The 13,792-nt window shown below is 54.9% G+C and overlaps 1 protein-coding gene across 2 annotated transcripts in view; it reads left to right on the plus strand.

Annotated features, from left to right (window-relative positions):
* P4HA3 (prolyl 4-hydroxylase subunit alpha 3) overlaps positions 1-13,792 on the plus strand; it is a 37,277-nt gene that overhangs the window by 4,907 nt on the left and 18,578 nt on the right. For both annotated transcript variants that reach the window (XR_005585829.1, XM_039493071.1), the window contains exons 2-5: positions 5,153-5,295; positions 5,963-6,186; positions 10,753-10,902; positions 12,709-12,760. Coding sequence is in view for 1 of the 2 variants with exons in the window: in XM_039493071.1 (XP_039349005.1) it covers positions 5,153-5,295; positions 5,963-6,186; positions 10,753-10,902; positions 12,709-12,760 (569 nt within the window). In the remaining variant the exon portion in view is untranslated. The remainder of the gene's footprint in view (positions 1-5,152; positions 5,296-5,962; positions 6,187-10,752; positions 10,903-12,708; positions 12,761-13,792) is intronic.

A 13,792-nucleotide genomic window follows, 5' to 3' on the forward strand; every position in this document is an offset into this window, starting at 1 on the left:
TTTGTTTGCAAATGGCCGGTGATAGAGAATCCACCACCACCCTTGGGAAGTTGTGACAATGGTTAATTACCCTCAATTTTAATTTCTTTTGGGCCTTCTTTCTAGATGAAATTTGTCTCGCTTCAATTTCCAGCCTTCGGCTCTTGTTAGACCTTTGTCTGCTAGATCGAAGAAGGGCCTTCTATTATCAAATTTCTATTCCCCATGTAGCAACTTCTAGACAGCGATCACAGTCAACCCGTAACCTTCTCTTTGATAAACTAACTGGACTGAGCTCCTTGGATGTATCACTGCTGAGCTCCTTAGGTGTTTGCTTTCCAATCTTCTAATCCTTCTCACGGCTCTTCTCCAAACCCTTCTAGTTTATCAAAATCCTTCTTGAAGTGTGGCCCCCAGGACTGGGCCACTGCCAAATCCCGAGGATCACATTAGCCCTTTGGGCCACAGCTCCACCCTGGGCGCTCATGTTCAGATCCTCAGCTGGTGTAAATCAGCATAGATTGATTGACTTTAAGTAACACTTAGGTCTTGTCTACCTGGAGGCTTTCAGTCATTGAGAGCCAGCCCCTGGTGTAACTGCACTAGTGCAAACCCCAAGGGTAGACATGATTTGCACCACTATGAGCCCCTGGACTCTGTCACGTCAGTGCAAATGACAGTTCATAGCAGCTTTGCCTGTCTAGGCTGGGATTGCAATGGTGGCCAGCACTGGGGCAAACCTCCAGCCTAGCAAGGCCTTCGATGACCTCAGAAGAGTTGGAGGTGCTTGGTGTCACCGCTAGCTCAGTGCTTAGTCTCACTGCTTAGGCTGGAAGCTCTCTGGGGCAAGGGCCATGTCTGCTTCTAGGGCTACACAGCACAATGGGGCCTCTGGGGGCTCTCTGACTATAACTAACTGTGACAATGTATGGGGCCAGTACGGGTCTGCCCGTAAGCAGACTAGATCCAGCTACTTGGGCCAGATCCCAAGGTCTTAACTCAGCCCTTCCTTGGGCGGAGCTGCTCTCTGAGGTCATCCCCCAGGCCGTCCTCCGGGCCCGATCCTGCAGCCCGCCCTCACGCTGAGTAACACTTATTCCTGGGTGCTCCAGGGCGTCTCGGCATGGGTGAGGGTGATAGCCTCAGCCCTAGGCGCTATTTTCATTGGACCAGAGTGGAGACTACAAAACTCCCACTGACTTCAGCGGAGTAACTTCCCACCAGCGGGAGTCAAAATCTGGCTCATGGGTATCAAAGGGAGTTTTGCCCACGGAAGGACTTAGGCTGGGTTCTCCAGGGAGGCTAAGAGAGTTAGGCACCAAAATACCTTGGTGGCTCTACATGGAGGTGGCGGGTCCCACTGGAACTCAATGGGAGTTAGACACCTGTGTTGTTATGCTCATGGGAAAACTCCTGCCTTAAATACAAATGAATAATGACGTGCGGATTGTGGTGTTTCACTGGGAGGCCGACGGAGGCTGCGTCTCAGGATTGCAAGCAGCTGTAAATGGGCAGCTCAGAGCCCGGGGGACAGAGCAGAACTGGTTCATCTCCAGACAGAGAACTGATTCCAATTATTTCAGTCTGATGGGTTATAATTCTCATTGGATTGAAAAGCACTAAGGCCAGTGTACACGGAGCAGCAGTGAGCCACAGGGGTGTGAATGCACTTTAGAACTCAGACCCCACAGTCCGCATTGCTGCTCCGTGTAGACAAGCCCTAAGAGCCTGATTCAGCAAGGTACCTTTAACCACAAGAACATTCCCACCCACTCCAATGGCACTAACTAGTCACTGGCTTAAGTCGGGCGTGTGCGTAGGTACCTTGCTGAACTGCATTGGCTGAAATCAGGAGTGACTCCATGGACATCAGTGGAGTTGCACCGAATTAGTGTGAGAGGAGAGCCAGGCCCTGGAACAAAAGTTAGGAATATGGGCCAGATCTGTCTGTACTTAATTTCAACACAGTCCTTATTGGGGCTAAACTTACATGGTAGGTTTGCTCAATGAAGGACCAGGGAATATGCCCATCCTCTGTTATTTCTTTGGACTGTTGCTTCCTTGTGTTACATCTGTGGCTACCTTCCACACAGGGAAAACACAGATGCAATAAAAGATACTCTAACCAGCTGGCTTCCGTACAAGATGAGTCTTGTAGACATTGCCAGAGGTATCTGCCTAGGAAGTGTTTGATCAGCCACACTTTAAATACATTTTAAATACATTCCTGTTGTCTTTAGAACCCAGGGCTTTCATGGATCTCCTCCTCTCTGACTTTTCTGGCACCTACCCCTGCAGTGTGTAAGCAATGTAGTGTAGCGATTAGCTCAGCAGTTCACTCACAAGGAATATTTTTCTACAGGTTTCTCTTCTCATTGTAAATTGTCCATGAATAGATCTTGAAAGTCTCACATTTATTCTTTGATCACAACAACCCAGCTCTTTCTGTGGCCTGTCTTACTTTGTGTATGTATAATGTCTAGCTCAGTGGTCCCCAAAGTGTGGGGCACGGTGGGGCTTGGGCCAGCCCCCAAAGAGGGTGGGGAGGGAGTGCCATCCAGGCCTGCTCCACCCCCAGCTCTGCTCCACCACCACCCTGGCTCCCAGGTGCAGCTCTGCTCCCAGCCTCGGCCTTGCCTCCATCTGAAGCCCCAGTCTCGGCCCGATTCACAGCTGCGGCCCCGGCTGCTGGCCACAACCGCAGCTCAGCTGAGGCTCCATTCCCGGCCCCAGCTCTGGCTGCCAGCACTCCGGCCCCAGCCCCAGCCCTGCCCCAGCCTTGGCCTCTGGCCACGAGTCCACTCCCAGCCCCAGCTTCTGACGGTGACTTGTGGGGGCGAGGCATGGAGAGAGGTAAGAGAGGGCACAGTGTGAGAAGTTTGGGGACCACTGGCCTAGCTAATGAAGTGCTGATCTTCACTGGGGCTGCAAGGAACTACTGCAATAAAAATAGTAAGAGAGAGATCTGAGTAGGTGAAATATGTGTTGCTCATTTTACTCCTGGGTGAATTCTGCGCACATGCAGAATTTATGTCTCCTGCAGATTTCTTTGCTTCCTCGCAGAAAAATGACTTTCTGATGGGGAAGCAAAGGGAAGCCCCAAGAGTGGTCATACCACCCTCCCCAGCGGTATGTTTCAGGAGCCCAGATCAGCCAGCAGAGAGGTAAATCACTGTGGGGCAGGGGGCGGGGCTGGGGAAGACCTGGCTTGTGTTCCTACCCTGCACCAAGCTCAGCTGCTAGTCCCAACTGGATTGGAGAGGATGGGACTTCCTCTTCCCCTGCACGGCATCTGGGGCCATGCCAGACCCACCCTCAGATTTCTCCCCATCTGTAGAAAGCTCTGCAAACTTCCCCTCCCCTCCCCCGCCCTTGCTTCCTGCACCCATCACTCCTCAGCTGCAGGGGGAGGGATCACTGTACAGGGAGCTGCTCCCCCATCTGCCCTACCCCCATGCATCCAGATGCCCTCATACCAGACCCTCTCACCAAGCCTCACTGCCCTCACACCCAGAACGCTCCCTGATGAGCCCACTCCCCCTGCACCTGGACCACCTCAATGAGCCACCCGCACCCGGATCCCCACCCTACCGAGCCCCAACCAGCTGAACCTGGATCCCCATCTCACTGAGCCCCACTCCCCCAGCATCTGGACTCCCCCCCACACCCAGACTCCCCTTCTGAGCTCTATCCCCCCAATACTCAGACTCCCCCTGCTGAGCCCCAACCACATTCACCTGGACCTCCCCTACCATTGCACAGAACCCTCCAACAAGCCGCTGTGCATCCAGATTCCCCCTGCACCCAAATCCCCCACTGAGCCACCTGCACCCAGATTGGCCCACACAGAACCCTCTCAACCCACACCTGGATCCCCCCACACTAAGCCCCTCCACACTTGGATCCTGCCTTGCTGAGCCTGCCTGCCCACACCTGGTGCACCTGGTCCTTGCGCTGTGTCAGAGTTGGGTGCAGCCTCACCGCTGAGTCCGTATCCTGAGGAGGGGAGCTGCACAGTGATTTCCCACCTCTGTGCAGCCAGTGGCCTGTGCGCCCCACTGCCAGGCTGGAGCCTCCGCATTTATCTGACAAAATTTGCAGAACTTTGCAGAATTTTAAAATATTGTGCACAGAATTTTTAATTTTTTGGCGCAGAATTCCCTCAGGAGTATCCTTTGCATTTGACTGGAGATGGGCGCAGGCTATGGATCTAGATTTCAACCACAAAGGGAGTTTGGCTCTGGGGCTTTGGTTCATCCCATTAGAATGACAGGGGCCATTTGTAATATACCCAGTTCCAGGTTCAGATCTGGTACCAGCCCAAAGCTGAATGGTGTGCAGACCTGGGAGGTTCATTCTGGCCCCTCTGACTGGCCAGGTGACACTCTCCAGTCATCATTGCTTATGGAGGAGTCAGGGCCATGTGACTCCTCACACAGAGGCATTTACTGCAGGGAGACAACCACAGGATCTGGATTTGAGCTCAGGAGTCTAATAATGAGGTCAGTGGAAAATACGTTTTTATGAGAACTGGTCACATGACTAACATCTGGAATGAGTCACGCTCTAGGCACCATTTTCTGGCTTCCCCCCCTGCTCAGCTGAGCACAACAGAAAATCGAACGTTAGATCCAAGCTGGAGTCAAAGCAGGGATCTGGGGCTTGGGTATCTCTGAGCCAGACAATGGAGCGGCCATTGCAACTGCTGATATGCCCACGGAAAAGACAAAGTACCAGGTACCACAAGCTCACGTGAGCAGCAGGAAGTGACCCCTTCTACTCCTTGCATTTCGGAGTGGGTTTGATCTGAACTCAAGCCGGGGGAATGAAAGTCATTCGAGATGTTGGCTTAGCCTCGTCCTGCTCATTCGCGCTACACGCTATGTTCTCCAGGGCTCAGTAAGAGCCGCTCTGTTCTTGTTATCATACGAGAGCTACCCAGATCCATCAGAGCCCTGCCCTTCCTCCAGCTGAGGAGGCAGGACCAGCCCACCTGACCCCTGCTTTGTCCTGTCTAGTTTCCACTGATGGCGCTTCCCCCGAGCCGCCATCCCCCAGTTTTTCCAGATCTCACTGCTGAGGCGTTTCCCCAGCCCACCGCCCAACCTGCTGCAATGGGCCGCGCTGGCTGGTTCCAGTGGCTGTGAGGGATTGCCCTGCTCATGCCTTCCAGGTTTTACAACAAGGTGCAGGATTTGCACCTAGGAGCCGGGGGCTCTGCGGCGAACCCGTTACTCGCCTACACGCTGATCAAGAGGCTGCAGTCCGATTGGCTGAATGTGGTGCACAGCCTGGAAGCCAGTGAGAACACCCAAGGTACCGGAGAGGGGGCTGTGCCGAACCCACGGCTGCCGCGTATCCCCAGCTTGACCTGCTTTGAGTCAGCGGACGAGCGCAGTGGGTGGGATTCACAGATGTATTCGAGCGCCTAATTCCCATTGATCCCCATGGGAGTTAGGCACCTACATGCCTTTGTGAATCTCCCACCGTGTGTCCAGAGGAGCTGGGGGGTTGGAGATAGAGGCTCAGCTGGTGTCACCTGGCCTGGATCCATCACCTCCATATAGAGAGAATGAGGGGGATGCTCAAGGGAGGGATTGAAAGTGGGAGGGGAAGGAAGTAGACGAGGGGGTGGTGGGGAATGAGGGGGGAGGGGAAATTGGGAGGGGGAGGAAGGTGATGGCCAGGAAGGAGAAGAAGGTGAGGAGAGGAAATGGGAAGGGAATAACAGGAGACACTAGAGGAGAGTCAGTTCTGGGGCCAGAGAGGAGTGAGAGCCAGGGGCACAAGTCCGGGCAGGCTGGGTACCCCTGGATGGGCAAACAAGGGGAAGGTCCCATTTGCTCGGATGGTGTTTCAGGGCAAGTCCCTTGTTCATGAATCCCTTCTTAGCTCCAGCCAATGGAAGTGCTTAGCTGGGCACTGGCGTTCCATTCTCCGCAGCCCAGCTGATCCTCTCCCCCTCTCCCCACTGACATTACAGCGCTCAAGGACGGCTACACGCAGGTGGAGAAGGACCTGCCCGAGTTCGAGGACTTGGAGGGAGCAGCACGGGCGCTGATGAGGCTGCAGGATGTCTATGCTCTGAGCGTGAAGGGGCTGGCGAAAGGCGTGTTCCGGAGAGCCAGCGGCACCCACCTCCCCGACATCTACAGCCCGGGGCAGCTCTTCCCGCTCTCCGCTGATGACTGCTTCCTCGTCGGCAAGGTGAGGGGGAGCCATAGGGTCAGCACTGTAGGGACGTGGGCAAAGGGGTTACCAGGCTGTCACTCAACCTGTACGTAAAAGCATCTCCTATGGAGCCATCTGCGGGGATGAACTCCAGCCAGTAGAGGGGGACAAAGAGCCAGGCTGCGTTAACGTGGGTTGCACGTATCATGAAGGCTGGTGGGGCTGCTGACTGCAGTGGCTTGAAGTCCTTGTGGGTTAGTAAGTGCCCAGGTCCATCAATGCCCTGCCCCTCCTCAGCTGATGGGACAAGACCTGCCCACCTGATCCCACCTCAGGGCAGCCAACGCAGGATGAAATTCCCTCCCGTCAGGCTCATTGTCAATAGGCCCTGGAGGAAATTTGCTTCCTGGCCACAAATTCAGTGGTCAGTTTAATTGTGCGTGTAAAAAACTAGAGCATTAGCTGTGCTGGCGGGATTGAACTCAAGACCCTCAGCACAAGCCCTAAAGAGCTCCCTTCCACTGTAAGTAGCAGGGTGTGTCACCACTGGGGCCAGCCACTAGGGGGAGACATGGGCACATGTGCTAAGCCAGCCTAGGTTACCATGAGTACGTGTTATGTGTAGGCCCCTCGTCTTTTCAGGCACAGAAGACACCAGTGAAATGACTGGCAGCTAGTCCACAGCCTCCACCCAGGGCACCCTTGATCAACTGGTTCTAATCCAGTCTGTGCTAAACCCATGTCCCCAGCTCACTCCGCAGTGACTGGGCTGCATGCTGGGCAGTTAGGGTGTGAAAACGAGCCACATGCAGGGACTCCGGCCCTTGGCTAGGCCGGAAGCTGGAGCTGGTGCCCAGGGAGCCTGGGCAGCTGTGGGGAGCCCCAGACCCTCCACCTGCCCTGGGCTGGGAGCTGGGGTGCCCAAGAGCAGCCCCTGGCCTGTGTCCCCACCCTCTGGGGCAAGTCGCCCAGAGCAGGTGGAGAGTCCAGGACTCTGGGGCTCCCCACAACTCCCTGGGTGGTTCTTGCTACTGCCTGGCTCTGGCTTCTGGCCTGGCCAGGGGAGGGACCTCGGGGGGAAGAGGGGCAGCAGGGGATGGGGCCTTGTGGTGAGGGGGCCTAAGGCCCACCTCAGCCCCCCTCCCCCCCCCCCACTGGGAAAAGCCCTGAGCCTCCGGCAGGCACACAACAGCACTGTCAGGAATCCAGGACAAATGGTGGAAGTCCCCCTGGAGCACACCCCGCCGAGGAGCAGGGGCTGGTACCAGGAGATGCAGCATTAGCAGAAGCCAGCCTAACATAAGGGGCCTATGTCCCTTGTCAGTGTGCCAGGCCGGTTACGATGCTCTGCCGCCGCCATGTTCATGTCGCGCTGTCACAAATTCAAAGCTCACTTTGCTACGAAAGGCTCCACATGCGATTTAAATAAAGGGCCTGCCGGACCCAGCGCACGCCGCCTTCATGGGGCCCGTTCACCCGGAGCAAATATCACCCTTTGAACCAGCTACAGCAGCACAGGCTGCCCAGGGAGCTCCAGTCCCAGCTGTGATGGCTAAGCCAGGTCCCATCTGAGCTCCCCCAGAGGGAGCTGGGGGCCCCGAACTCAGGCGCGCAAGCGGGAAGCGAGTTCTGAATGCCTCTGACAGAAACAGCTGGGACTCCAGTCTAGCCCAGAATTTCTTTACCCTGAGGAAGCACCAGCCACAGCATCAGGAGACCTGGGTTCTATTCCCAGCCCTGCCACGTGAACTCGGGTGAGGCACTTCACCCCACTGTGCCTCCATCTGTCCAGCTGTGAAATGGGGACAATCAGACTTGCCTTGCAAGGGTAACAGTTCCTGGATGTTGTAAAGTTCACCAGTATCAGGGGGTAGCCGTGTTAGTCTGTATCCACAAAAACGAGGAGTCCGGTGGCACCTTAAAGACTAATGGATTTATCTGGGTATAAGCTTTCATGGGTAAAAAACCCACTTCTTCAGATGTATGTGACCTTGATCATTTGGGGGAAATTATGAAGTTACAGTGATAAGAAATTACACTGGATATTTCGTTCCTCAAATATTGCGAGACCCTTTCTGACTCATCTCCTAGACATTCCTGGCAGACAGTGACAGCAAGCGCTGCGATCCTGTTTCATGCAGTCACACCGGGCAAGGAGACGTCTGGTCCCGACCTCTGACTGTGATTAATTACAACATTCTGGGAGTTCAGTTATAGCCCGGAGAACAGGTTTTCTCATTGCCTGTGGCTATAGGAAGGGAAGGGCCCGGGGCAGCAGATGTAACTCAGATTTCCTGGTTTCTTTTTCCCTCATCATTTAGGAGAACTCCACATTCCCTGCAGTAGATCTAGGGCACACAGGCGATCGTTCAGCCATTACAAAGTGCTTTATGATCAATTAATTAAGCCCCACAACCTGAAAACTGATAGACCGTGGATGTGCTGAGACCGCTGCCTGTCATGCTGGCCTATCCTGTCTCATTTTTCTGTGTATTCCCCAGGCCGTCTGCATTTACCCGTTGTCTCTTCTTGACTTATACTTAGGTTGTGAGCTCTTTGGAGCAGTGATTGACTTTTTGGCCTGTGTTTGTACAACATCTGGAACAATGGGGTCTTGGGCCATGACTGGAGCTCCTACATGCTATGAAAACACAAATTAATAATAACACCCTTGGGAATTAGGTTAAGTATCACTTGTCCCTGTTTACAAAGGATGCAACTGAGTCATAAAGAAATTAAGTGACCAGCCCAAGGACACACAGCAAGTCATTGGCAGAGCTAATAGACCTTTGAGGACCTGAGCCCAGTCCCCTGCTCTAACCACTAGACTATACATGAACTGTCAGCGTAGAAATCACAAATAAAGTACTGGACCAATACACTTATGCTGGTGAATAACAATCATTGGAATGTCTCTGCAAAACCATCTCTTGTTTGGATAAAAAACCTCAAACGCTGTTGCCAGCTCTTGCATATTTATCAGCCCCGGCTCCAGCAGTCGTGTCGTGTCAAGTGAAAAATCTCAGCTTTCATTTAACAAAGCAAGTTTCTACCCCCCTTTTTGCCAAGGAGAGGTTGGAAACGTGACCCCCTAATGGGTCAAAACCCAGAAGGCCCATAAAACAAGATCCCAAGTGTATTACGGTTCAAATCTCATTATTTTGAAGATTATCTCATGATTTTTTGCAGCCGGACTCATGATTTTGGGGAGGGGGGGTTGGCCAGACCAGATACTGTGTAAACCCCCCGAGCGCCACTTTTTAAAATGTTCCGTGTTGTTTTGAACACGGCAAATAGTTCAAATCTCAACTCCCGGTCCAAAAATACTTTAAAAAATGCAGTCGGTGAGACAGCAAAGAAGCGGGGGGAGGGGGGGGAATAACAGGAGGAAGACTAAGGGCTGATCTACACTGGTAACTTACATCGGCATAGCTACTTCCCCTCGGGGTGGGAAAAATCCACGCCCTGGGAGATGAAGCAATACCACCTCACCCCCAGTGCAGACAGAATTCTTCCGTCAGCCCAGCTACTGCCTCCCAGGGAGGTGGATTACCTACGCCAGCCGGAGAACCCCTCCTGTCGGCATAGGTAGTGTCTACTCTGATGCACTACAGCTGTTCCACTGTAGCGTTTTAAGTAGCTGAATGTACAGCAATCCATGCTTACCCTCTGCTAGTCCTTCACCTGGATGGAAAGCTCACTTCTTGCAGTTATCACTGACTGGACTAGCCCCAGCAGCAATGGAGCATGAGCTGTGCCCTACTGGGAAAGGGGCGCCCACCCTCACAGGCAAGGACATTACTTGGGGTCCCACCCTGCATGTCTGACTCAGCCACTATCCCCGTGGCAAGCAGTGGGGCTAAGATGCTTAGGGACTGGCAAACCCATCACCAGGGAGAGAAGGCTGGGCATGTGGATAAGGCACTAACCAGGTCCTCAGGATATGTGGTTCAGGTCTCAGCTGGGCTACAGGTTTCCTGTATAATACTGAAAAGTCACTTAACCTCCTGGTTCCCCTATGTATAAAAGGAATGTAAAATTATGGAAAAATCCTAATCCTTATCCAGCACTCTTCCTCAGTAGATCGCAAAGTGCTTTGCAAAGGAGAGCAGCAGCAGCATCAACCCCATTTTATACCTGGAAAAACCGAGGCACAGAGCAGTGAAATGACTTGCACAACAGGCCAGCGGCAGAGCAGCAAATAAAAGTCAGCTCTCCTGAGTCCCAGCCCTATTCACTAGGCCACGCTGCCTCTCAGGAAGTAACAATACATCCTTTGTCTGTCTTGTCTATGTAGATTGCAAGCTCTACAGGGCATGGGCTGCCTCTTACCCTGGGTCTGTACAGCACCTTGCACAACAGGGCCTAGATCGCAAAGGGAGAACAAATAACAAGAGCTAGCAGGGAGCTAGCAGGGAGTCAGACCAGGGACGCATTTGGCCACTGATTTCTGTTTGAGCTTTGCTGAGCTGCAGCACTGAGGCCAAGCTGTGTTATAACACAGCCCACGGACACATTTCCTTCCCCTCCTCCCTGCCCCACCACTCCATGCCCCGCTCCAGCCCTCCGGGTGGATGCAGCATCTCGTCTGATCCCCTGCAGGTGGCGTACGACATGGCGGATTACTACCACTCCATTGCGTGGCTGGAGGAAGCCGTCAGCCTCTTCCGCGTCTCCTACGGGGAGTGGAACACGGAGGACGAGGGCAGCCTAGAGGACGCGCTGGACCATCTGGCTTTTTCCTATTTCAAGGCGAGTCCATGGGGCCAACCTTCACCTGCTCGGCCGGGCTGCGTTCCAGATCGCGCTGAGCTAGGAACACGGGCGGTTGGCAGCCAAAGCCGGTCATGCTGTTTCTGTTGGGTAACGTGAGGGGCTCTCCATTGGGTGCGCATGGAAACGAGACCTGAACCAGCACCCCAGATGCAAACACCTGGGCCCAGCTCCTGGGCTGTGACTAGGGAGCACACAGACTGGGGGGGTGTCAGCCATGTCTTTAAACCACCTCTGTGGTCTCCTAATCCCAGGGCACGTGGGCACAAGTCAGTGATCACCAGGACACGCTGGCCACGCCTCCTTTTCCCTCTATACCAGCACATGGGAGGAGGTCCTGTGGGAACCAGTACGCTGGCTGTATGCCCAGGAGATCCCCTATGCTGGGCTGACCCCACCCCACCCCCGAGGGCTGACTGCCCCAGTAGCAGGACATTTTGCACCAGCAGCCCGGCATACGGCAGCCGCAGCCCAGCCCTCAGGGATTTGGCTGGGTTTCCAAACCCAGATTGCAGCTGGCTCCTATCTTTGTAGTGGGGTGACATGAAAGCCGGATCTGCTCTCCCCAGACTGCGCGGGGATCGTGGGCCACAGCGGAGCTGAACGCTGCAGCGCAGGCCCATCTCCGGTGGCTTTGCTTATTTGTGCATCAGTCACGCGTTCATCTCCCCACCCGCCCTGGCCCCCCAGGAGCCTCTCGGCCAACTCCCCTCCCTCCATTTCCTCCAATAACGACACTCTTGTTTCATCTCATTCATTTCCCTGCCTGCTCCGGGGCTGTGCTTGTTTTGCTCAGGCGCCTCCTGCTGGTTGAGCGGTGCGTTACCGTGCGTGGAAGGAAGCCCCTTCTGCTGGCGTCCTACCTGCCCCTGCAGCCAGCCTGGACGCTGTCTTTGAACCTCCAAGCCACTAACTCCCCAGATCCCTCCCCGGCCCTGCTCCAGTGACTGCAATTGACTGAATGTCCAGCGGCAAGCTCCTAGCACTGGGGGAATCTCACCCTGGCCAGCCAGAATGACTCAGCCTCAGATCCTCTGTCCAGGGGCAGCCTCCCTCCCTCCCCACACTTCCAGGTACCGCTAGCAGCCGCTTGGCTGTCTAGCTGTAGCTACGCTGCTGAGCTTGATTCAGGCCCGGATAAGCTGGTGTGATGCAGGGCTTGGGCCCCCAGTGATGGCACCCTGTGGTGATGATGCAAGGTGTCAGCATGGCCTGCTCTCTGGCTGGACCCACAGCCAAGCCGCACTGCTCCAGAAGTGGGTGGTGCTGGCTGGAGAGGGGGTGTGGCCTGAACACCCCTGTGCCAGCCTCTACTGAGCAGCTTCTAATGGTGCCCAATCGTTCATCAAAGCTAGAGGAATCCTTAGGGGAAGTGTCTTTCCCACCCTGCCCAGGGCACCGGGTGCATGCGCACGCCGGACCCGACCCAAAGCCCTATGAAGCCAACGGGCCCCCCCATTGATTTCAGTGGTGCTTCGGTTCAGACTCATCGCCGTTACGACTCTGAATCAGCCTGAGCCGTGATGCTCAGATCAGAATCAGAACTCGGAGCGCGCTTGTACGCACCCCCTGGTGCTTGTGGGTCAGGGACTGACAACGCCAGTGATTCCTGCAGCTGATCTGGCTTGGTTTGTGCCTGAGGTTTGGGTCCACTTCTCTGGTGCATGGTGGGAGCCGAAGGAGCAAGGGGTGGGGTGTCCTGGCTTGAGCAAATGCATATGGGACACCCATCGTACCAGGGACACCCATGTTTCCTCTCTCTCTCTCTCTCTCTCTCTCTCCTAGGCAGGAAATGTTTCTCATGCCTTAAGCCTCTCCAGAGAGTTTCTTCACTATGGTATGTGATTGTCAGTGGGAAATCAGCAACTTTTCCCTCCGCTCTGGGTGAAAAGCTGCTTTTCATTGAAACCAGGGGTTCTCCAGCTGTGGCCCATGGAGCCCCTTCCCCATGCTGTGCAGTATATAACAGGGCCAGGGGCGGCTCTAGCCATTTCGCCGCCCCAAGCACGGTGGCACGCCGCAGGGGGCGCCCTGCCGGTCGCCAGTCCCACGGCTCCGGTGGACCTCCCACAGGCATGCCTGCGGATGCTCCATCGAAGCCGCGGGACCAGCTCACCCTCCGCAGGCACGGCTGCGGGAGGTCCACCGGAGCCACCTGCTGACCTCCCGGCGACCAGCAGAGCACCCCCCACGGCATGCCGCCCCAAGCACGCGCTTGGCATGCTGGGGCCTGGAGCCGCCCCTGAACAGGGCTGGCAAGGAAGTACAGGGGGGAGGGCTGGAAAGGGTAAGTCCAGGAGAGCCGCTCTTTCCTACACAGCAGGCTGTAAAACTCCTAAACTGCTGAGCTAAATGAGCGCCAGGTTTATAGACCAGCTGTGCTGAGCTCATGCTCACCACAGCTGAGGTGGGGGGGAGGCAATTCACCCCTCCCCCAATTCTGGGGTAGCCAGGGCCAAACTGACTCCAGGTGCAAGTTAGAGCAGCCCCAGGGTTGCTATAATGTAGGCTGGCTGCACTGTTCTGTCACACCAGCCTGGCTGCAGTGTACGGTCCAGATTCTGGCCCGGTCCCCAGGCAATCCTTCGCTGCCTGCTGAAGGCAGCATTCATTCTCTTTGCACCACTGGAGTGGCACAAAGGGACCTTAACTCAGGCTGCAGATCAAGCCCAAGGATTTATTGGTCTGACTCTCATGCGTATCTAGTTGTTACACGCTTTTCTAGGTGCCTGAAAATTGTTACCTGAGTTGGTAAGCTTCATAACCAACTGACCACTGGGTATGTGCACCACTGACCTCTACTGGCTAGAATTAGAACTGCTCAGTGGTATCATATCGGGTCAGGTGATAGAGGCCCCACTTTAGCTCA

Source organism: Mauremys reevesii, linkage group 1 (assembly GCF_016161935.1).
Source record: "Mauremys reevesii isolate NIE-2019 linkage group 1, ASM1616193v1, whole genome shotgun sequence".
NCBI lineage: Eukaryota > Metazoa > Chordata > Testudines > Geoemydidae > Mauremys > Mauremys reevesii.